This window comes from Siniperca chuatsi, linkage group LG8 (genome assembly GCF_020085105.1).
Source record: "Siniperca chuatsi isolate FFG_IHB_CAS linkage group LG8, ASM2008510v1, whole genome shotgun sequence".
Taxonomy (NCBI): domain Eukaryota; kingdom Metazoa; phylum Chordata; class Actinopteri; order Centrarchiformes; family Sinipercidae; genus Siniperca; species Siniperca chuatsi.
Window position 1 is genome coordinate 6754403 of NC_058049.1, and position 25870 is coordinate 6780272.

General features: G+C 39.8%; 1 protein-coding gene across 12 annotated transcripts in view; it reads right to left on the reverse strand.

Moving 5' to 3' along the window:
- rapgef2b (Rap guanine nucleotide exchange factor 2b) overlaps positions 1–25870 on the reverse strand; it is a 112630-nt gene that overhangs the window by 45249 nt on the left and 41511 nt on the right. For 8 of the 12 annotated variants that reach the window (XM_044206140.1, XM_044206138.1, XM_044206133.1 and 5 more), the window contains exons 4-7: positions 24924–25007; positions 12752–12827; positions 9307–9474; positions 1685–1702 (exon numbers count right to left, since the gene is read on the reverse strand). In XM_044206140.1, coding sequence (XP_044062075.1) covers positions 1685–1702; positions 9307–9474; positions 12752–12827; positions 24924–25007 — 346 coding nt within the window. Of the gene's footprint in view, positions 1–1684; positions 1703–9306; positions 9475–12751; positions 12828–18472; positions 18621–24923; positions 25008–25870 lie in introns of those variants that run through there. The other 4 variants (XM_044206141.1, XM_044206135.1, XM_044206137.1 and 1 more) reach the window with 2 other exon arrangements.

The window sequence follows — 25870 nt, forward strand, 5'->3', positions numbered from 1 at the left end:
TTTGGCTATTAATAAGTATAAACACAGATTTTGCTTTTGGTGCCTGTGCTGGGGAAGAGATACTTGGGTGCTCAATTCAACAACACAAAGGAAGACACACTACAACTAAAAATGCATATTCATTGTATTATAAAATAAATGATCTAGGTCCTCTTTTCATCAATCATCATGACCGTGTTCAATCAAGTCAGCTTCACTGTCATTACTGATTTAAAAATGTGGTAGACGCTCTAGATCTGAAACAATTACACTAGTCGATTAATCGATGGGCAGAAAATGAATTGGAAAGTATTTTAATGATTGATTAATCGTCACATTTTAAGCAAATAATTCATAATTCAGCCAATTCATTCACTGGTACCAGCTTCTCAAATCAGAGTAAATTGAATATCTTTGGCTTTTGGACTGTTTGTCAGACAAAACAAGCAATGTGAAAATGTCCACTTGGGCTTTGGGAAATTGGGATGGGTCTTTTTATTTTATGGTATTTTATGGACCAAGTGATTGATCAATTATTTTGATATATTAAATCGATAATGAAATAATCATTGGTGGCAGTCCTAAAAAGCTCTTAATAATTTTGAACAAACACCCAAAGATGAAGGAATGCAGGAGGCAAGAAAGTGTACAATGAACCGTTTCTACTTTCACCGCTGCAGTTCCTACAATGTCTATTCATAACTGAGGCTTTTGTATCTCTACACAGCTGAAGCAGAGCCGGTTGTCACAAAGGACAGCTCTAAAAATAGGAGCTCGGCTTTTCTGCGGCTGAGAGTGGCAGGTTTGTTCTCCCTGCTCTAGCATTTCTCAGCAGGTCTGACTGCTCAACACCTAGAGCTCTGATCTTTTCAACCTCTTCCTCGCAAACCATTTCTGCTTGGACACTGCAGGACTCCATGATGAAATTCTGGGATAAGATATGTACTGGTTCCAGACCTATCGGGAAATGGTGATACCATGTTTATAAATAAAGTCTGTGCAGCACATATGGTATATTCATTTCTAAATATATGTGTTATACTTGGATAAATGTCATCATAATCAAACACTTAACACATTAACAGCACCATAAGTAGATCATCGCAACAAGACCCAACAGAACCACACCCACACAGCAGGGATAATAATAATCCATACAGCCTAAAGACAGTCAATACCATTATCGAGCACATCAGCAGAGAGGCACAGTGTTTGAGATACCATGTACCTCAATCAGCTAAATTGTTGCTATTATCTCAGTTTACAGGCCCAGAAGCTCTACCAGAGTGATGTTTATCATTTCTCTGTCATCACCCGGCCACGTGATGAGGTCCATTCTCAACAGAGCATGCTTATTTTTCAGATCAAAAACAGGATAATATGTATTGAAACAGAAGACAGAGCAATTTTATCAGGGCTGTTTTAAAAGAATTCAATTCATGTTGCTGTTGATGTTGTGGTAATACAACTGGAGTGTGGTGCAGGCTTCCCTCTTCGTCTTTATCAGCCTCCATGCCAGCAAATGGAAAGTATTTATTAAGGAAGTCTACCAGCAGCTACAGATACGACAAACAGGGAACAGATGCAGATAAAACCGCCAGCAGAAACACAAACAGACAGCAAGAAAACGCAGAAAAGCAGAACACACACACACACACACACACACAGTAAACACAACAGACAACATTGTTAATAGATACGGTACCTGAGGTTTATTGCATTCCTGGGAGCCAGGTTAAAGGAGAGAGCCATGAAAAGAAGCAGAGGAGATGAAAGTTATCAAACATGCCACTTGCCAGTTGAGGATGTGAGAAATAGTGAGTGAAAACTGCAATGACATGTTAAAATGCAGCGTTCTGCACCAAACTGAGAAAAAAATTCCATGTTAGACGGAGACCGATTGTAGCTGCATGTGACTGCATCCTAAAAAATCTTTGTACGAGTCTTAGAACTTACTTTACACGCAGTGACAATAAAAACTTCAATTAGTTTCTCTTGTTTTTTATATTTGCTGCTTTTCCTATAGCATTCATTTCTATGAAAACAAGTGATGTCAATATTCAAGGTATACGTTTATTTGTACCGACAAACAAGATTTTATCAACCTAATGACAAAATCTTTTTCATTGTTCTGGGTCTAAGCAGATGAATGAACTTTCAAGGTGAAATTCTACTTTCTCAGTGCCCTTAGCCAAGGACAGGTAGGGAACATACATTATTATTCTGACTTGTGCACACAGCTTTCCATTCAGCCTGCCTGCAGATTACTGAACAGATCACTTTAACTTCTGAACTTCCTCATTACCACTGCAGGACATTTTCAACCTCTAAACAGACAATACGACTCCAATTATAAGGTGCTATGTGTAGTGGTTTTAAAAATCACTTTATCTTTGCCAAATTAATTCTGAAACCTTTGGGACAATCACCTCAGACACATGGTGGAGAAAGCTCTGAGCCTCTATCTTATTCCAGCATTTGGAGAGTTAGCTGTTCTCAAATTTAAGACCACACTTCAAACTCTGTTGACTTATGTTGCAGAGGATACTGATTGCCCTCTGTCTCTGATTTGCAGAAAATATCTTATTGTAATTTTTATGGCCAATAAATTTAAATTGAATTATTTTGGTGTGCCTGAAACAAATGGTCGATTAGTAGATTAGAAAGTTAATCACCAATTATTAAAGTCAATACATTTTTAAAGACATGTATTAAGCAACATCTATATTTCACTGTTAATAATATAGACCAAACTGAGAAATTAAAAATATAATGGACAGATTAATCGTTAATGACAACAATCATTAGTTGTAGCCCAATTTTTTAGAAACTCTGGTCTGTATTGGTTGTCTACACACTTAGATTGTTTCTACATGAAAAGAATCACATGAAATGATGCTTGTTGCTTTGCGATGTTAAAGTCGAGAGATTGTATTTTTTCAAATCAGACAAGACAACTTCAAAGTAAAGGAAATACATGACTTTAAGCTCACATATAGCAAGATAGTACTCTACAATTTAGCTGCTTATGCAGGCAGAATGAGCTACCTCAATGAAAAAATGTATTATTGAAGGAACCGTTCAGGAAATACACTTATTTGATTTCTTGCCAAAAGTTAGACGAAAAGATCAATACCACTCTCATGTCTTTTAAGCTGGAAGACTGGAAACAGGGGGAAACCACTGGCCTGGCCTTGTAAAACCACAAATTGTTGTTTTTACACTGATTTTTGTAGGGATTAAACAAGATATAAAATGTCAATTAGTGAGCTTTATAGATGCTGGTAGGCAGATTTTGTTATCTTTGGGCAGACCCAGACTAGCTGTTTCCCCCTCTTTCAAGTCTTTATGCTAAGCTAAGCTAACCAGCTGCTGGCTCTAGCTTTATACTGAACAGATATGAGAGTGGTATAAATCTTCTCATGTAACGCTCAGCAGGAAAGAAAATAAGTGCATTTCCTAAAATGTCATACTATTCCTTTGCAAATTTGATACAAATTAATTTCTCAGCCTTAATAGCAACTAAGTTAAGATACAGTGGGTTTGAAGTTCATGTGAAGTGAATCTGTGCTATAAAACAACCACTTTGCATTCATTTATTGCAATTACATTGGTGTCTCAAAGTCATCTTATACATGTGTAGGCACTTAACATTTTATATTCAGAGTTTTCAAACATAAATACACGTCAGAGAAACTGACGAGGGAATCATCCTTATCGGCAATAACTTCCCTTCCATATATAGCTTAAAGGTAGTCAGAATATGAGTGAGCAATGTCACTGTCAAGGACACTCCAACAGAGCACACGATTGCTAATGGACACTTTGGCTATTGCAGGGATTAAACCTGTGACCTTCTGATTACAGGGCGGCCTTGCTAACCACCAGGCCGCCCGGGTGGAGGAAAAGAGTAAAAGGAGTATTGATTGTCTGCCTCCTGCTGCTTGTATAATTATAGAACAGCTGTTTGGGACCTTGGATGCCTTACTGGCCACTAAACCCAGAGGAAGAATATTACTCATCTGCTCAGAGAGTTTGGGGTGTCTGAGGAGGTGTGCAAGAATTTAAAAGCAAGCAAAGGAGAGGAGAAAAAGAGGACAAAGGGTAAAGGAGATATTGGAAATTATCATAATTTGTTGTGGATAAAATCAGGAGTGTAGCCTTCAGTAAGGCCTCGATGGCAGCCACATCAACATTCAAACTGAGTGACAGACAGAATCTGCACAAAGACATTAAGTGAGTGGCTAAGTGAGATATCAGGGAAAAAATCTGTGTGTGTGTGTGTGTGTGTGTGTGTGTGTGTGTGTGTGTGTGTGTGTGTGTGTGTGTGCGTGCATGTTCGACAGGTCAAGTGCACAAATGGCTGTTCATATTAGAGGAGAAGATGAACGAGGCACCCAAGTGGTAACCCACTGCTCTAAAAGGGAGACGTGTTGAATCCTAAAGACTGTCCTCTTTCATTGCCCTGATTTATCCAGGACCCATCTACAGAAACAGAAATGTATTTTTACATATCTATCTTAATCCTTTGATGTTTAAATTCTTGGATCTTTGCCTCTAATGATGACAAACTACAAATTTAAGCTCAAACCACAGCTGTGTTCCTTTTCAGGCATTTTAGATGAGAGCATCAGCAACATTCCTCAAGTAAAGTGTGCCATTATATGTCCTGTAACAAGCTCATTTTAAATTGAACAGGAGCATAACATCCTGGAGATAAAACTTGAGCCCATGGTAATCAGAGATAGAGCTAAAAAAAAATAAAAGAGAAGTATCTTACATCATACCTTAAATCAAAAGCTTTTTATGCTTAGTATTAGCTGTGGTCTTTGAGTCTGACAATAAATCTGACTAGCACATTAGAAGTGAAGCCAAAACTGCCATCTTTCACCTTAGAAATATTGCAAAGGTCAGTCTGTTCCTCTGAAACACTAACACATGCTCAAACAGAAGAAGCCTACATTATTGTAATGAACTAGTATCTGAGCAACAAAACCCCCCCCCCCAAAAAAACAGAAGCTCAGGTAAAATGTGTTAAGAGTTCTGCCATGAATTGTGCGTAAATGCAATTTTAATCACTGGCAACATTTTTTTCAGTGATTCACATAGGTTGGGTGTTGTGCTCATTGACAGCTGTTTTCCCAGTTGCAATAACAACAGAGTAAATCACAGCTTTGTAGGCGGGATTAAGAATGGGGACGTCATCTTCCTGTGCCCAAGTTAGAAAAATAGCCACGCTAATGGCAACAACCATGGATGAGATGAACGCTGCTGTACAGGTTGTTTTAAGTAGGCTTACAGAAATGATAACTCTTAAAATCATATATTTCCTTGATCAACATCTTAAAAGTTAAATTAAGTGCCCCTAGCAACTGATATTGTGTCTTGTTTGTTATATGGTACTGACCTGAGCAAATCAAGACTGACAGACTGATTGATTGTAAACTTAATCAGCTAGTCGAACAGTCTACGTATCTAACAAATACAATTCCACGCCAATTCTCTCTCACCTAAGTCCTCCAAGTGATAGTAATTGTCCAAAATCCAAATGAAGCCATTAATTTGCATGAATACTGTTCTGAGGCCAGACTCTGTAATTACATGTTCAAGAAATAACTTGCATTAAGTTTGAACCCTCAGAGCCAAATAATCCTCACTTCATACAGATAATAGCTCTACTTCAGATCGTGGTGGAGAGTGGGGGCCGGGGGGTTGCTTTGTGTGTGTGTGTGTGTGTGTCAGCACTCCCAGTGGGAGTTTCACTACTGGGTTAGCATTACATTTATATTTTAGGTATTAAACTGGCACTCTCCAGAGCAATTTACAATGACTGAGCATGTTGAGTGTGTTGCTCAGACAACAGCAGTGCACACAGCTGTTCACAGACACCCTGCCCACTGCAGGGATCGAACCTGTGACCTTGGAGTCACAGAACAATCTCTCTTTAACAATCAAGGCCAAGCAATAGCTATTTCAGCACTTAATGCATTACTGAGGATGGTGGCTGGCATTGGTATGTTACATCTCATCATGCTCAGAAAAGCAGAGCTTAACCAATAAGTTCAAATGAAACGTTTCACTCTTTTTACAATAACAATAATGTCAACTAAAATTACCTAATCTTCAAATAGCAAACCATTTAACATTGTTTTCCTTAATCTCTTTTGCCTTAGTGGTAGCAATAACTTGATGAGAGAAGGAATTACTTTTTTTCCAAACGATGAATGTCATTTTTGAAATGAAAGTCTTCACATGCATTGCTTAAGTGCTGAAAAGTAACTAAGCACATTTGCTTGTTTTGGACAGATGGTTGGATAAAACAAGAAATTTGAGACAGTTGTGACAGGGATTTTTCACTATCTTATGTCATTTTATACACTAAATCAAAAAAATGTATCAACAGAGTAATCAACAAGGAAAATAATCACCTCAGCCCTAAATAAAACAGATTTGTCTACAGTATTTCTCACATTGGAAGAGTTTTGAAACCTTCAGATAAGTGGCTCCTGATATTTTTGTACCTAGCCTCACATTTGCCTTCATAGGAGTGACTAAGCTGAATAAAAACCTTGCCTGCTGGAGAGATTTCCTTTCTTCAATCCCAAGTTTGTCCTCGGTGCATTTCTCGCCTCCTAAATATGCCTCGGGGTATGAGGGAGGAAAATCTGAGCGGTGCCTGGCATTCTAAATGTTGGATTAGCTTGCTATGTCAGCTTAGCATCTGCCCAGATTCAGCTTCTCTGTCGCTCTGCTCCCCTCCACCCCTCTGTCAACAGCAGCAGCAGCAGCAGCGGTGGCAGCGTACTGCGCTCTTGCTAAGTTAGCTCCCTTCCCTACTGTACTTCTAAGTGCACTCGAGCAGAGCCCATCTGGGACTGCTGGTTGCCATGGCACCCGCTCCATCCTTCCCACAGGAACAGTACTAGAGCGAGGAGAGTTGAGTGTGTGACGGGAGATGTCGGGCCATGAGAAAGTTCAGTGCAGTCTTTTGAAACTAAAACACAGTGAGTCTAAATTTAGGAAACAGGGTGGGGCTGGAGGGAGCCAGGAGGAAGATGACGTTTGCCGCATTTTAAGCGTGATTGTTTCATAGTGTTCCAAGAAGAACTGGGTACACTCACAGAACCCCCAAGGGAGCGTCAGAAATGAAGGGAATGCAGTGAAATTGTGGGGAACAGGAAAAACAGTGTGTAACAACTGCATGCTGGGTATTTGCATCATTAGTGTGAAAATGCTTTGCTTCCTATTCTCAGGGAAAGAAAGCACAGAGGGGAGAAAGCCTGGTTCAACCCAAAGGCCAAATAGCTTTTCCTCTACTGGAGTCAAATCCCTTCACATGGTTAAAGTCAATACTCTTCCACAAATATGGCACTGTGATTGGATGAGGCTTTACTCTGTTAGAGCACCAAACCACATTTAGCTTTCATTTTTTATAGTCAGCATCATCTAAACTATCCTCCATAATACAAATGTTGTTGATTTGTCCAGCCTCTAACATGCTGAAACAGTATTTATTTAGGAGAAATATTGTCTAAGAACTGTATCAAATCTAAAAGCATACTGGTGTATGATTTGACAAAAAAAAAAAAAAGTCTATTAACAGCAGCCCTACTGTTGAGTATGTAAATGAGAGTTTATAAGAATACAACAGCTGTACGACTCATGAAACTAGGAACCATCTGATCCGCACGACATTCTCCTTTTCCCAAACTCTCTTCTTCCTCCTCCATTTTCTCTCTCTACATAGTTCTTATGTAAAAAAACTATCAAATTACAGTATACTGTATATACAGTATATATACACTGTATTCTCAATGTCAACTGCTCTCCTCTTCTTTTTCTGTAATTTCCAAATCAATCAAAACATTGGACACCGAATTTCAGTCATATTTGTCTTCATAAACTGAAAATATCAAATAGGTGAGTTAATGCTGACCTTTGATCAAGTAAATCAATTTGTTTCACAAAATTGCTTCATGTAAAAAAAACAATCTTAATAGTGCTGGAATGACAAAACTTCTTCTAAACAGTGTCACTTTTTCCAAGTTAACCTCTGAAACAACTGACACTGGACGGGAAATAAATGCCTTATAAAAGCGACACTTTACTGACATATTTTTTCACGTTTCATTAAATGTGCATTCTGAATGCTCTGCATTAAAACCATCCTATGTTATTGGTTCTGAGATGCATCAGGAGACATGGTGCTGTGCAGTTCTTTAAAACAGTGGTTTCCAACCTTTTTTGCTTGTGATGCCTTCATATAAAGTGTTGTTTAAGAGTTATGACCAGTACAATTTAAGTGATTTTCCTTTCACAGGCCATTTCATTTGAATAATTTAAGGCCAGAGGATGTAAAGCTGTATCACTTCAAAAGACAGAGGCAAATATTAGAGAAAAGTCCAAAAATTGACAGAATTTTATGTAGTAGAGTTTAGTTTTTTATTATTTTCTACCACAAAAATCATCTTGCGACCCCTTACATTCATCTCAGACCCAATCCCCAGGTTGGAAACCACCGCTTTAAAAACAAAACTTTCTAACAAGACTACTTCCTTTTCTCTTGGTTCAATGATCATCAAACAGCAGCATGCATTTGAGAAAAGTTTCATTCTCCAGGGCACACTTCACCTGTAAATCCAAGGACCTATTTGATGATATGCACCTTGAATTTGCTTTGGAATAGGCTGGCATTTTTTATCATCCTCATAACTGCAGAGACAACTGAAGACAAATGCTGGTTAGCAAGTGCTAAAAACGTGAAAAAAACTCACATTAGATGACTATTCTGACAACCATAAAAAGCACAAATAAACAGGCATTCAAGGAGGCAGATATAGTATAGAGAAACTACAGGATGCTCAATGAACTACAAAACATCTATTAAAGAGAGGGTGGGTCGACACACTTAAGCCAGCAGAAGCTACAAACATTACACGCAAGACTAGCAACTCTAATCTAGCAATGAAGGGTAAAACAACAATTAGACACTAAAGGGAGGAAAGCTCAGTGCAAAGTTTAGGAAAACAGGTTCGAAGTGCACCCTGATGGACAAGGGTGCCCTTCCCCAGTACAAAAGACATTAAAACACAACAACCTACAAACAAGGCTCTGCTAAGGCCACCAAACAGAGAGAAAACACATAGTTGGTTTAAGAGGGAACACATTTTTCCAGCAACGATCTGAAGCAAGACTGCACAACAGGTTCTGAAGAAGGAGCAAGACACACAAGAAGAGTGCAACACGGCAACTGAGCCGCCTCTGGAGCGCACAGCGATCCACCGCAGCGAGAGTAAACACAAAACTGTAGCGCAGGGTGCAACTCACCGTGTGGTATCCCCGGGCTATGGGTGGCTTTCCAGTGGGGTATGGATCCACGGTGTCGATGATTGTCTGCCGCTCCCCTTTCTGGTTGATCTTCCGAAAGCGCCGACGGGACTGTCTGTGCGAGGCTTGTCGCTGAAAATACTCCTCATTTTCATCCATATAGTCCACCTGGAAATGATAGGGAGGGAGGCAGCGAGGGAGGGAGGGAGGGAGAGAGAGAGAGGGGGGAGTGACTGTCTTCATCTTCATTCACGCCCTTCCCCACTCCCCCTCCCAAAAAACACACACACACGCTCATCCCAAAAACCCCACCCTCCTATACTCCATCTCCGATTCCCCCACCTCCTCCTCCTCCCTGCCTCCCGCCCCTCTCATTGCGTAAAAATAGAAGTGTGTGTGGGCTGCACAATGCACACCTACGTCAAAGGGTGCTCACAACACAAAAAGAGAGACAGAGGGAGAAAGAAACACAGGACTGAGTGAAATTGGAATGAGGGAGGGAAATAGAGAGCAATGGGGAGTAGATTGATTGACAGACAGTGATAAACAGAGGAGTCTGATGGCGTGAAAGACAAGCAGATAACATTGACTCACTCTCAACTCTCTATCTCTGTTAAACATATTAACCACAATGAAATTACATGTTAAAACATGATAAAATCCATGTTTCCATTTTAGATGAAAAAAATACACTTTCCAAGTGGAAACTGGCACAGGATGCCACTTCAACATAGCAGGCAGTGAAGTCATATTCTACAGTTTTCTAAAGTGTTTTTGGTTAAATGCTACTTAAATGAGACCAATCTGTTGCCTGCCGGCTTTGCGTCATGATGGAATGACATATTTAAGTTTCTTTTTTCTTCTTTTTTTTTGGACCCATTCCTCCTTGCTGCTCACTTGCTACTTTCACTGCGGCTTCACATTTCACAACACTCAGCGGCTTATTTCTTTCTTTCTTTTGACATTGGTCTCCTTGCTCATGTTTGTAACTGCAGGTCTGTCTGTATGCATCTTTCTGTGTGTTGCTCAAACTTCTAGCCATGTGTATCTATATTCCAGCAGCACAAAACCCTCCTCGGTAATTATAGGGCGGGCTGACACCTATTATAGCAAAAGGGGTAAGGCCAGAAAGTGTCTGCAGCGAGCAGAGCAGAGGGTGTTATTACTGAGGGGTTTGTGTGTAGCTGATACAGGCTCAGTTAGCAGAAGCCCCCCATCTACGACGCACATTCACAGAGACACAGAAATTACAGCATGTGAAAGGGAGATCACTGAGATGTGCTGTGAATGCAGCAAGCAACAACCAGTTGTTATTATATACTGACAAGACGTGGGTTATGTTTGATGTCTTCCTTTAAAAAGGTGGCAAAGGGCGGATTTGTCCAGAAATGGTGGAGAGTGAGCGCGTAGGTGTGATTTTAAACGTGGTAGTATCCTATGCTAGAAATCAAATCAAAATCAACATCTTAGCAGTGGACAAATGGTCAGTCAGCAATCAAAATGGTGTGAAGTATTGGCTTCATTTGCCACAGTGTGTGCAGTTTTGTTGGCCAAAGCAGTCAAACTATTTGTACAGCTTTGTTCGCTGCCCCTCAACACACTGTTGCTGCAACTGGTCAACAAAATATGAATTATGTTTTTCAAGCATGTCCTGTGGTCTGTGTGTTCCCAATTAAATTATTTTTTCATAGAAGTCCCTTCCTCTTTCAAGATGAAATTCAGTTGACTTTAAAAACACCAGTTTTTCCTCTTATTTTATACTGTTTGTATACCTGTATACCTGTGAGGGTTCATCTCAATCATTCAGTTGATACAAAGTGTCCATAAGGATGAGTTCAAATCACTGGTCTTAAGGTTAGATTCCCTGTTTCTTGAGTTCTAACTGTTTGTATGGAATAGTACAAGTAATTATCCCTAGAGCTGTAACGATTAGGCGATTAAAAATCCAAAACCTTCTTTCGTTCCAGCTTCTCGACTGTAAATATTTGCTGCTTTTCTCTGTCTTATGTGACATTAAGCTGAATATTTTTAGGTTTTGGACTGTTGGTTAAGCAAACAGGCTTTAGTGATGGGCATTTTCACTATTTTCTGACATTTTATAGCCATGAACCGAATAGTGGAGAAGATAACCTGCAAATTAACTGATAATGAAAATAATCATTAGTTGTAGCTCTATTTATCCCTGTGATTTGTTTATGACAAATGGATTGACCTCCTTATTGGTGGACATGATGACCTCAAACGGGATAAATACCAGAAAAGTTAAAACTGAAGAAGGCTTTCAGATGACAAAACATATTTAAACAAAACTCCAGTCCAGTTTAGATTCAACTGATTTTTAACATGCAATTTTCAAGGTTCCCTTATCTGATGTAGTCATCAAATGAACAGACCTGAAGTTTGCAGAGGGTATGCTGTACATACATTGTCTTGCAGCACAAAAAAAAAAAAAAAAAATATTTGCACTAGCATACTGCGACCCTTTAGTGCAAAATCATCAGCAGAACTGCATCTGTTCTGATCTGCAGGCCTCAGAGGGCTTCTGTTCAACAGATGATTGTATTGTGCTGCTACCTCTTGCTTCTGTGCTCATCTGAGATGGGAATGATTTGTTCTCAAGAACTTCTTCTGTGAGCCAACATTTCATTTACCATAAAACTGGGTCAGAGTTTCTACCAGCCTTGGACTCCAGCAACCCCACATATGCTGGAACCCAGCAAAGACACAGTTAAATATAGCTGTGCCTTAAGGCTATTATTATTATATTATTATTAAATGTCAATAGGAGACACTTGAACAGATTAGTACAAAACACCACAGACCCAACTCTCAAGGATGTTAGTCCAAATTATAGCTATACTCTGCTATAGGTAATGTAGGTTTGGTGATCCAAAAGAGCACAGCTCACTCTTAATACATGAAGGAATCACAAAATCAATAATTATCATAATTTTCTAGTATGCTAACATCAAAGACAACTGAAGTTAAACTTCAGTCTTTAGGAGCCCATGCACTGCTGGTTTGCATTGAAGCCTGAATAAGGGATTATTTTAGATCAGGGATGCAATTTTGTACTTATTACGATAGAAAAGAGTATGACAACATAAGCAATAAATGACGTGCGGTATGATTTGCATTAAGGCAGGTTTAAAACAATACAAGATAGATGTTTGAACTTGGTTTATAAGTGGTCGGAAATTATCATTTGGGTGGGAAAATGTGAGTATGTTCTCTGCTGCTGCATCTTGTTATTTCCCTCTATTTCTCTGTGGTTGTATAACAGGAAAAGCTTTGTCAAAATAAAAATCACTATTGTATTTTGTGTATGTTATGAGGTCTGCTTGAAGTTGTGTGTGTGTGTGTGTGTGTGTGTGTGTGTGTGTGTGTGTGTGTGTGGTAATGCCTTTGACACATGTGTGCTAAAAGTCTGAAAAATGGGACTCACCACAATCATCTCTGAGGGTTCCAGGACGATGCACTCACATCCACGTCGCAGGCTGCCTGCTGATCGCTTTCCAAAACTAGACAGAAAAAAATTAATTAATAAAATGATGAGAAAAACAAGAATTTAGAGGTCCACATTTACCTAACAAAAGTGGAGCAGTCCTGATTGTGTCGTTTCCCTGTTCAATCTGTAAATGATATATTTATTTCGCATTTTGACTCACACTGAGAGCCAAGAAGCACAGACGGATAACTTAAATGTCTGTGTAAGTCTATAGGTAACTCTCTGCCCAACATTTTAAATATGTAGTATTCCTATGGAATTTCTGTATAAAATGTTGAACAGAGCAGCATTGAATGGACAGTTCCTCCTTTCACTGTTACCACTCCCACCTGAAGGGAAACACCCACCTCTGGAAAAGTCCACTTTCATGACGTCACAATTTGTACAGTATGCCTTGCTCCTAATGAGGGGGGAACCAGGGAATATTAAAAGCAGCAGAGACCAAAATGTCTCAAAGAAGGGCAGCAGCCATGGAAATTCTGAGCATGAGGAGATCCAACTCATTGGTTTAATGAAGAATGCAGCCTTTGTCCAGCACCCGACCTCAATGTAGAGACACAAGGACTTCCTTGTTTGTTATTTTTAACATGTTTCGATAGAGAACGTGGCCCACATCTTGTTGGTTTGCTGATTGTTTTGTAAGATCAACTCAAGTGACTCCAAAAGAACAGACTGCTGTTGAGTTTGTGTGCCTGCCTTGTGTTGTGCATAGCTGTTTTGCATTATTTAGATTCACTAACTGGGATTTTAAACCAGCAAGTGGGACATTTATCTTTAAATTTACATTGAGTCAAGGTGGCCTGGAAACTGAAAACATTTATTTATTCATATTTTTTAGAGCTGAAAGGATTATAACAAACAACATACATACAATAGACAACAAACAATTATAACCAAATTATTTTTCGAAATGAAACAATCATAATGTATGATATAACATGTGATAATCAATGGACTGCTTGAGTAATTATTTTAAGGAAAAATGGCTCAGATTCACTGTATCCAACTTCTCAAAAGTGAATTTTTTTTGTTTTCTTAGTCTTCTATGATAGTAAACCTTTGGGTTTTGGACTGTTGGTCGGCATTTTCTAGATCAAACAATTGATGAAGCAATTGAGAAAATAATCAGCCGATTGATTAATAATAAAAATAAGGTATTATATTAGATTTTATGTCTTTGTCATATATAATAGTGAATGAAATGTCTTTTATTATCAATTTATGGACGTCTTTTTGAAAATTTCAAAGACAATTTACAAACTTAACTGTGAGGCTGAATCAAAGTGAGTAACTCCAGGTGTAGACAGTTCTACTCAGTGCTCACAGTGAAGTGAGCAGTAAGTAGTGGAGAGTGGCTACCTGCACTGAGGCTATGGAGGTGGCAGCTTTCATCAATCACACCAACAGGTGTAGAACTCAGGCACAGCATGGCCTAAATGCTTTGGAGCCCTGGGCTTGTGGCTACATGTTGTGGGTACAGCTTGGTCAAAGTGGACAATAAATAACCAGCCAACTGCAAAGAGCTGGTGATACTCTCTCTAACTGCCACTTTGGCAAAGAGCAAATAATGATTTTTGTTGTGCCTTTTATTTTCTAAAAGTCGATTTAGCTTGCTTTGCTTTTCTCTTTCTGCCTCCTTTCACAGACCAGCCTTTGTGAGTTTTGTGTTTTTTCCTCTTTTGTCAGCCATTCTGTTGTTTCTCTGCCAGTGATGCAATTTTAATTGACTAATTTGTCAACTTTCTGATGCCTCTTGAACAACAGTTTGTCAAATAACTCCACATGATGCACAGTTAACTACTGCTGAGAAGCATGAAACCGAAATCAAAGACAACACTGAATGACTGGCTGAACCAAAACGAGCTGAGTGAATAAAGGCAGTGATGGGGTTAATGCTGATGGTTGCTGTTTGCTTTGCCTGAGCCTCAGTTTAATGCATTTTAACTCTGCTTGTATCCCCAACATACACAAGCCTGAATTCCACTACAGGGCCAAACAGAGCTACAGTATGGAGAGCTTACTCAATATTTTCGCTCACATTCTTACTAGAAGACAAACGCTACAATTCTTTTGCAACTTATTTCCAGCAAAGATGATTTTCAGCTGGGCAGCAGAAACAAATGAGTGCTTTTGATCTGGTTTTACAGACATTTGGAGTTGCTACCAGCTCTGATCCTGTTGAGCCTCCCTTGGCTGGCTCTACTGTGGAAAAGGGAGTAGTGTTTCCACCCAATACGCATCACAAAACACGTTAGGCCACCAAATGCAAACACCAAAGTGACATGTTCAATCATGTTCCTCCATTACATTCCTAACATTAGTAATCCAATCCTCCATTTTGCAGGAGGCAAATGCCACTGGCAATGTGAGATATTAAAGAAGGGATTATGGAAGTGAAGAGTGAGGAGGTGGGAGGGTTTTTTCTAACACAAAAGTGTCTTGTTTGGAGATTAAAGCTTCCACTGCTGTATGACTAGTCCTGAGCAAATACAAAGTACAAGACCTGCCGTGTGGGTAAATATATATTAGACAACAAATATAGTATGTCTAAAACAAACATTTGATTTGCCCAGTGAATGCTTGGTTACATTGGGGTGTGGGCATCTCTGCAGCAATCAACACTGTCACACTGCAAAGTTTGACTAATGCAAATATTTAATTTTTATTAGCTCTACTAATGATGCTGAAGTATGTGCACAATCTACTTGCTATGAATAATTCAGCACTGAGGAATCCAGGTCCACAAGTTGATGTAAGGTTTGTGCTTTTTTCCCTGAGAACTACAGTGTGTGTTGGCTGACATACACACCAAAATGCTTCTAAATGTGCTGTGTTCAATTGCACAATTTTGTATACCAATGTTGATCTTCACTTTATTGTCCCTTCAAGGGGAATTTACCCAGAAGTCATTAGACATAGGGAACAGACAACATGCAGTACAAACACACATATATATATCGCCAAAGGAAGAGATACAGACCACAGACGTTAAAACACGAAAGCTCCTCACCATGCATGGAGGGTTCCATCCCAAATCCAGCACCCTGAGACTGTACGCTAGCCGTAAGGAAGGCGGCCGTGGACTAGTGAGTGTGAGAGCCACTATCCAGGATGAAACATCCAAGATCCACAAGTACATCAAAGATAAGGCCCCAACAGATGACGTGCTCAGGGAATGTCTCAGGCAATGGGGAACAGTGGAAGAGGTGCTGGTGGAGGGACCATCATGGGAGGACAAACCCCTACATGGGATGTACCACCGGAACATAACTGAAGTGACTGATATCAAGAAATCCTAGCAATGGCTAGAGCGGGCCGGACTGAAGGACAGCACAGAGGCACTCATCATGACTGCACAGGAGTAGGCCCTGAGCACCAGAGCAATAGAGACCCAGATCTACCACACCAGACAAGACCCAAGTTGTAGGCTGTGCAAAGAGGCCCCTGAGACAATCCAGCACATAACTGCAGGTTGTAAGATGCTGGCAGGGAAAGCATACATGGAGCACCATAACTAAGTGGCTGGCATAGTGTACAGGAACAACTGCATGGAGTATGGATTGGAAACCCCAAGGTCAAAATGGGAAACACCTCCAAAGGTGGTAGAGAATGACCGAGCCAAGATCCTGTGGGACTTTCAGATTCAGACTGACAGAATGGTAATGGCGAACCAACTAGACATTGTGGTGGTGGACAAACAGCAGAGGAAAGCCGTTGTGGTTGACGTGGCGATAACAAGTGATGGCAACATCAGGAAAAAGGAACATGAGAAACTAGAGAAATACCAAGGGCTCAGAGAAGAGCTGGAGAAGGCTTGGAAGGTGAAGGCGACAGTGGTGCCCGTGGTCATCAGAGCACTCGGGGCAGTGACCCCCAAACTGGAGGAGTGGCTACAGCAGATCCCTGGAAGAACACCAGATATCTCAGTCCAGAAAAATGCAGTACTAGGAACAGCAAAGATACTGCGCAGAACCCTCAAGCTCCAGGCCTCTGGTAGAGGACCCGAGCTCGAAGGATGAGACCACCAGCGGAGGGTGAAGGACGAAGTTTTTTTTATATAAAAACCTTATTTGCCTGTTTTATAACGTTCCAGAACTTCTGCCTGTTCAACACATTTAAAACTCAAAACAACAAAGTGAAAGAGCACCGACTCAATGAAAGGCTTAGAAAACATGGCCATAATTTTTTTGTCTGCATTAAAAACATTCTATTTTGGCAGGAAAGTCTCTTTTAGAGCTTGACTTGGTGCTGCCATTAAAATTTTGTTTGTTACCTACTATAAATCAAACTTTATTTGTATAGCACCTTCCTTTCAAACAGGTTATTGCAATTCAGTTGCAAGTACTTTACAGGTAACTGGCAAGTTAGCAACAAGACAATATAAATATAAACAGTAAAACAACTGGAGACTAATAAACATGAAAAATAAATTCTTTAAAAGATCCTCTACGAAAGTTCCCAAATTTGCTGCCATCAGACACTTGGTATGAGGTGGTTTCAGACAGGCGGGCCAGTATCTCATTTTCAAATTAAACCCTGAAGCTTTCTCTCAGTTGACTGACTGACATCTCCCCTGCCTCAGTGGCCTCGCACCCCCCTGTTATACAACAAGCCTGGGCGTCTGGAATGTCATTCCACATGCATCACCAGACTTTCACTCTGCGAGCCTGGCAGCCCACCGCCAAAGCCTCAGATCCTTTCTGCCGTCTGACTGAACCAATGCAATCCCTAATCTACACCCCTGGTCTGAGCTGGAGGAGGGTGGAATGAAGGGGGGCTCCTCACTCTGTTAAGCAGTTTAACTGAGTAAGTGGTAAAAGGGCACACTGGTTTTTTTAACCCACCAGACCCTTAAGAAGGACAAAGATTAAACTCCCTGGTTATGCTAGACTTTAGATCCAGCACAGAAGGAGGGAAAGGAAGGTCAGAGGAAGGAGAGGACGGTAGTCTCAGGAGTGATTGTCCATGACTATTAAGTCAATGAAAACAGCATCCAGGCTTGAAGGGTTTACCAACATCCCCTCAGAGCTGCAGTCAACTATCCAACCACTTCTCACCTTGCAAACATAAACACAAGTCCTTGGAGTAACGGCGTGACTGCACAACACACATGTCCCGAACCTTTGCCTCACCACTTTTGAAATAGAAGCTGAAGCCGATGCCAAGAATGTGCGATTGACTCGTGACTTTTGCTTCCCAAAATACAACTTCACTGACATTGTAATTGCAAACAGGAAAGGGCACTGAAGTGGAGAGTTTAGATTGAGTGACTGGGCTAGCTGCTCAAAACTTTTCCTCCATTACATTCCTATCAATCAATCATAGCTGCATCTATCATCCATTTTTAAACACATTCGCCCCACAGCAGGAACTCCATCTTTGTTTTGGTTTCAAAGTTTTCAAAAGTCTTGTCTAACCCACCAAACATGAAGAACACACACCCCTTATACTGGCAGCACACACTGCACACTGACAAATCCAAAATAACACCAAAGTCATGTTTCACATTCCAGACTTGAAGGTTTTACTGCAACCAGCTCCTGGCTCAGAGACAAATCCGATTTTTAAATTACAACCAAAAACACAGGAGTTTCTAGGCAGAGCTTTAGTAAACCATATACAGGAGTAAAATGCTGCTGTAGTAGTCTGGACACTCACCCCCGACACTGCTCCCAGACTGACACCACCACCTGATAAGATAAGAGGATCCCTCCTTCTAAAATATCCCCCCTGCCGTTAGTCCACAGTCAGTCCAACAAGCATGTTCCAAGCCCCGACACTTTAGGATGACTGCGGCATATCGGCCAGCACACACTCCAGTACAGCTGTCTGAGATGTGTGTGTGAGAATGGGAGGGCGTGGCTCTGAAATCTCTCTCTCTCTCTCTCTCTAGCATTTCAGCGTACGACTCACTTCCTGGGGTGGGTGGGTTTGAGTGTGTTATGGAGGGGTGGGTAGGTGTGGTCAGCTTATGTCGTCCCTTTCCGGTAGAAGTTACTCATGAACATCTTTCATCATGAATTCTGTAGAATTAAATAGTTTAATTTTTTCAGTTTATCAGGTATCAGCATGTAGAACTGACCCTAGTCACTCATAATTTTATGTTGAAACGATCTAATGTTTTTTACAGTGAAGCCAGTAAATATTGAAGGGTTTCGCAGGCAGTCAGTGGCCTGTGGATGGATTGATTACCCTGGTACCAGCGCTAATCACTGCTGGCAACAACCAGAGAAGTTATTTTTAAATGCTTTGCTCCTAAAATAGGAAAACAATTCATACTGCTTGCACAATCAGTTTTGAAATGATACATGGTTGTAAACACAAAACTCACAACATGAGTGACCACATAAACTTTCAATGTAAGTAGCAAAAATATGAAATTCGCAGTTCAAGTAAGTGTTGTTTTAATCCATGTGAGCAGTAATAATCACCGTTTAAGCCTATTACTGTCGGTCAGCATCCACAGAACATACAGTACATGATCAACACTGAAAAGAGATGAGTAAGATCTGTATTTGCGCGATTAGAGAATAAATTATCACTGGATCAGTTTGTCATCTACAGTCACAGATTAGTCTGCCTGGGCTGATGCTGGCTGTCAAGAAATGATTTGAGCTCTACTGACCTTTTCTCCCAGCAGTTCACACAAACAACAGCGATGAGGCTGACATTCATCCACTAACTGGCTGTTGACGTGAGTCAATTCTGTTAAGAGTTGTGGTTTTGGTTAGCCAATATAAGGCTGATGATCGAGAAACTGTCCAGTGAATGACCGGCGGTAAAGTCCTGACAGCAGTCAACTGATAGTGATAATAAATGTAGGCAGCAGGATGGAGGAGGGGAAGTAAAACCAGTACAAGGTTAATAAAGCTTCCCCGTGTTCCTGCTCGACAACTGCTACTACAGTTGTTGTTATTGGCTCTGTTACTAATACTGACATTATTTTTCCTGTAGCTGTCATTCCTATTATTACTTATTTATTAATATTAACAGTACAATTACTATTCTAAGGAACCTTGGAGTTATCTTTGATCAGTATATGTCCTTTAATATGTCCCACATAAAACAAACTTCAAGGACTGCCTTTTTTCACCTACGTAACATTGCAAAAATCAAGCACATCCTGTCTCAAAATAACGCAGAAAAACTAGTCTATGCATTTGTTACTTCTTGGCTGGATTATTGCAATTCCTAATTATCAGGCTGCAATAATAAGTCATTTAAGACTCTCCAGTTGATCCAGAATGCTGCGGCATGTCTACTGACAAGAACTAGGTAAAGAGATCATATTTCTTCAAAATTAGATTCTCTGCACTGGCTCCCAGTAAGATCCAGAATAGAATTTAAGATCCATCTCACCTACAAAGCTCTTAATGGTCAGGCACCATCATATCTTAAAGAGGTCATAGTACCCTATTACCCTACAACAACACTGCACTCCCAGAATGCAGGGTTACTTGTGGTTCCTAGAGTCTCCAAAAGTAGAATAGGAGCCAGAGCCTTCAGTTATCAAGCTCCCCTCCTGTGGAATCAGGTCCCAGTGTGAGTTCGGGCTTAAGACTTTCCTCTTTGATAAAGCTTATAGTTAGGGCTGACTTGGGTAAGTCCTGAACCATCCCTTAGTTATGCTGCTATAGGCCTAGACTGCCAGGAGACTTCCCATGATGAGATGAGCTCCTCTCTCCTCCTCTCCATCTGTATACATTCTTATCCCATTAATGCATGTTACTACTACTCGACATCTTCTCTCTCCCATAGTTTTGTGCTTTCTCATCTCTCCTTCTGTCGCTTTCAGCAGGTATTTCTGCCTTAGAATCTGGATCTATGATTACAAGCCACCCATTGCCCCCATGTTCCTACTTAACACCCACTGCTACAATTATTATTATTACTATTATTTTATTAATATTATATCTTTTTTTTATTCTATGTGGAATTTGCATTGTACTGTATGCTCTGTTACCTCCTTCTCTCTCTCTCTCTCTCTCTCTCTCTCTCTCTCTCTCTCTCTCTCTCTCTCTCTCTCTTTCTCTCTCTCCCTCCCCAGATGGCCACCCACCCAGAGTCTGGTTTTGCTCGAAGTGTCTGCCTCTTAAAAGGAAGTTTTTCCTTGCCACTGTCGCCAAGTGCTTGATCTTGGTGAGAGTTGTTTGGTCTCTGTAAATATTTTAAAGAATACTCTCTAGACCTGCTCTCTAGGAAAAGTGCAATGAGATAACCTCTGTTATGAACTGGTGCTATATAAATAAAATAAAAATAAATAAAACTGTTACTACATACTGCTGCTGTCAGGTGGAACAGTCAAGTCAGTCCCTGATGCCTTACTGGTGTAGTTCATGAAAGATGGCTTGCTATGATTGTCCATCATGTAGTCTGCCGTGTCTCTCCTCTGTATTTGATTTCACACTGGCCTCTGGGTTAAATAAGGCACAGAGCTCCAGCTTCTTCACTTAACTGAGTCATTCCTCTTCCCCTGGATCACATCTCACTACAGTGACCAGCGAGGGTAGGGGAGCAGAGAGAGAGAAGCACAGAGAATGATGTAAGCATATCGGGTATTCAACCTTGCTGCCAGTGTAGATATGAAGCCATTTCTGGGCAGGGCCTGTCTGAAACCCAATTCCACCACATCTTTAAAAGCTTCAGGAAGTCCCGCTGGACTCCATTCAGTTCCTCATGTCACAACCAATTTCCCCTCCGAGCCATTTTGCCCTCACCATTTCTCCTCTTTTTTTTCCAGTCATGCATCCTCCCGTAACATCAGATGGCTTCCAGTTAGATTGAAAGTATCATACCATGCTGTTAACTGACTATAAAGACCTTTTCTGGCACTGTTAGTGGAAAAACAGTAATACAACTGCTGTCAAGAAAAAATGGTTTATTACTTTCTATTCTTACTTGAATTGAAAATGTATACTCATTCAAGCACTGAGTGGGTTTCATGACACAGAAGTCTTTGAAAACTTGAATCAGAATGTGTTAATTTTAATGTGTCATTTAAAAAACATCTTCTTGTGGAAATAGGTTTTAATACGGCAGCCATATACCAAGGGTTGTGGTAGAGGCTAAGACTATAATAGGGAGCTAACAATAAATAGAATTGATAAATTTTCAATAAATATATTGCCTGAATCTTGTATATTCAAACTAATTATATCTCCAACAAGCAATAACAACACACTAGATGTTCAACCAACCAATCAGCGCACAGTTCAGAATCTGTGACCGATCATACTGTCATACTTAATCAGAACACAGTGATACGACGTTTGGTAAGTTTATTGGTAACATTTATCGTTATACTGGTAAATGAGTTCATTTATAGTGCTGTGGACTATAACATCACATTACTTCCACTTTTGCTTCTGAGAGAGCACAGTCGATACTGACACGATCACAAGAGGTCGCTTGTCAACAAAAAGGTCAAAATTTCAACAAACAGCCAATGCTTTCATTTTTCTGGTGAAGACAGTCTCCAAACGTACCTAAGTTTGAGTGAATTAATACAAATGGAGATTAAATAGGCTACTGACTGATACATCCATGTCTACAGTACATGCAGAGGTCATGTTTCTGTGCCATTAGTGTCGGTTTGCACTTTGTTGATCTAGCTGTTGTTAGGCTCTTTAACATTGTTCCAAGACAAATTATTATTATAGTGTGACTTAAGTGAATCTGATTGAAAGTGCTTAATGTGCAGTTTGTGTATAATATATGTATAATTTAGTGCATTTGGCAGAAACAAGACAGTATTGTGAAATGCAGTTGGCATCACTAAACAAAGTGAGCTAATTACCAACCTTACAGTGTCATACAGCAGAGTGGATCCCTACACAGGCTTCATTGCAACATATGCTTAGTAAACATTTTCAGAGCCCTCTCTTCCCCAGTGACTGCGGGTGGGCATTAAGTTTAATCTGCCAATACCTGCAAATCCCCCTCCGGCATCCCACACACACACTTTCAACTTGTCAAAACTGAAAAGGTTATATTTAAGAGGGGAGCAGCAGCTTTTTGGCACATTTCCTATCAAGTCTTCCGTTTTAAATGCCTCCCACGTTCATGTGAATCCGGAGAATGACCGCTGCCGACCCCCGCAGTACTGCTGGGACTGCTCTGCTCCATGGGCTAAAGTGTTGGCCTGGAGCTCTGAGTGGCTGTAGGTATGTGTTATGCAAGCCTAATGGATGAAAAGATTGTTGTTTTCAAGACGCCCACAGAGATGGTTCATGTAACAGATCCACTTGTGAAATCACAGCTTTTTAACATTTGGGTCTTGGTTTCAGAGGTGGTGATCACTGCTGGGAGCTGATGGCTGAGAGCTACAGAGGGGAACATGAATCTTAAGTCCTCTGAAGGTGTCGTAGATAATTATTATCCATCAGAGGGGTGGGCTCTGGTGACAAACTCACTCTCTACCATTCTTCTTTCTTCCAATAATCAAATATTTGTTTCTTACTACAACCTACCTTATCAGATAAAAGCGGATGGAATTATACGTAAATCATGAGATGTTTTGAGTGACTTCAAACACTTTTTTTAACCATGCTAGAGGGGTAAGAACAAAATAAGATTGTTATATTTTCCTTTCAATGTTGCTGACACTAAAATCAAAGTAGCTGGTGGCTGCTCATTTCCTAGATGGCATGACTTATGCTGATGTTTAAATGTAGTGGTGTGATGTTGTTGCGCTAAATTATAAACATTATAAATTCCTGGGTAAAAGTTTACTTTAAGTCCCTATGTTGAGCATTTCTAAGCATAAACATCTAATACATGGTTTATAACACACTATAATATAATTGTATGCAGCTAAAAGGAAAATTTAAAGTGTTTATTGACGTACAGAATTTGTAATTGAATAGCCGGGTACAGTGTTTGTCAGCAATTATAATTTCTCCTATGAAGACATTTTATATTATAACAACTGTTATTGCAACTTCACTTTATTGTCATTCATTATCTGTTTATTCACCAGCCTCCACTTATGGGTTCCCATAAGACACGGATATCTACATTATAGTGTGTTATAAAATGTTCTGTGGTTTAATAGAATGTTTAGTTTTTGTTATTTTACCAACTGAATGCTTTGCAATTCCACTTGCTTTACTTCCTCTTTTCATTATGGACTTTTTCTGGGGAAGTGCTTTTTAATTTCTGTGTTTTAGCTTTATATGCGAAGCTGAGTTACTTTTAAAAGTGTAAAATTAACAGTGACATTTTTACATAAAGTCTTATTTATTTTCATATGTAAATCTGCTAATTAGGAGCGATGTTTGTCGAGGCATGTGTGTGGCAGGTCTGCAAAGTAGCTTTCGTGTTGGACCATGCTGGCTAGCATGGAGCATTTTGTGACTGTCTATGGTGTTACACATGTAAAGAGAGTATTTATGCAAAGCATAATTTATATTTAGTTTTTTTTATTTTATGAGAATTTTATGTAATTCTGATAATAGTAGCGTGCATTTTATGCTGTTGCAAGTGCTAGGCACTGGCACAGCACCCTTCTCAGGTCCTTATATCAGGTCCTTTTGGATTATACCAGCAAGTAGTGCAAATTGAAATCATGTGTACCAATTTGCTACCAATTATTTTAGATGTCAACACATTCACATTTTGCTCAGTGGAAAAAACAACTTTAACCCAACTGATAAATGTGTTACTTTTCAGAAACAAAAGTTTGAGTTGGCAGCAGTGGTCACTTTCTCCTGAGTGACTTACTTCTGTGACAGCATAAATAAAATCTATTTTTGTAACAGAGAAAGCAATTATCAGATTTAAACTTTTCCTCCTGAGAAATCCAACAAGCAGGTGTGTCCTTTGTAACCTTTAGTAGCTACTCTGGAAACAATGTTTAAAAAGCCAGTTTTGGTAAAAGGAATCACTCCTGTTTATTACTCTGGATAAGAGCAAGTTGATAAGAGAGGAAACAAACTTTTTTGAGATAGTATAAATTATAATAGGCTCACTTATACCAGTCCAGGATTAGCTTTTTACCTCCCTTTGTGACTGTTCTAAATAGGCTTTGAAGGGAGGAAGCTGCTTGCATGTTAGTGCCAAGATCAAGCCTTCAAACAGCGCCCTGAACCAGAATGGCTAATGATCCTACCTGCTTCTGGGCAGGAACATTGACTCCTTGATGAAGACAGATCCGGACAACAGGATGTACCAGCAGCTTCCAATGTCATCAGGACTGGAAGACAGAAAGAGAGAGACGATTAGCACAAATTATCAAAGAATGCAATGGCGATGGCCAAAATATACTGACTCTGAATAGTGAAAAGAGTAAGGAATTGTGTAAAATTGGCAAGATATAGGCCTATATGAGGCTTCAAAATCACATAATTCTGTAATTTTAAAATCAATATTACAAGTATATTCAATTTAGAAATAAATCTTTTGCAGGTACAGGATAATAAGTTAGTCATGTAACAACATTATAATACTGTTATGGACTACATCTTCTTAATTTTCATGTTACTAATATGATCAACTTCTCATCAATTATTTTCTTGAAATTGCTATATAGTATATTATTAAAAAAACTCTTCATCCGTATAGGCCCTGTTACACACCGAAGAACACACAAAAGAAAAATAATTCAATTCAAATTTAAAAGTCCTTTCTTTTAGAGAAACAATCAGTCGATTAATCATTTAGTAAATTGCCAGAAAACCAATCAACTATTTTGATAATTGATTAATTGTTTGTCATTTTTAAGCAAAAATGCCAAAAAGACACTGGTTAAGGCTTCTCAAATGTGAATATCTGCTGGCATTCTTGCTCCTCTATGATTGTAAACTGAATATCTTTAGGTTTCTGTCTGTTGGTTAGACAAAACAAGAAATAAAAGGGGCATAAACTCGTATGATTAATTTTTTGAACTGGTGCTGTGATTTAATGCATCAGCAATGTAAGACTGCTCACTGTGCCAAATACAGATCACTTATTTTTTAAGTGAAAAGGAGAAAACATGAGAGAGAGAGAGTGTTAGAGAGAGAGAACTATGAATGAACTGATGAATCACCTCTCATCCACCCACACCCATGGCCCTGC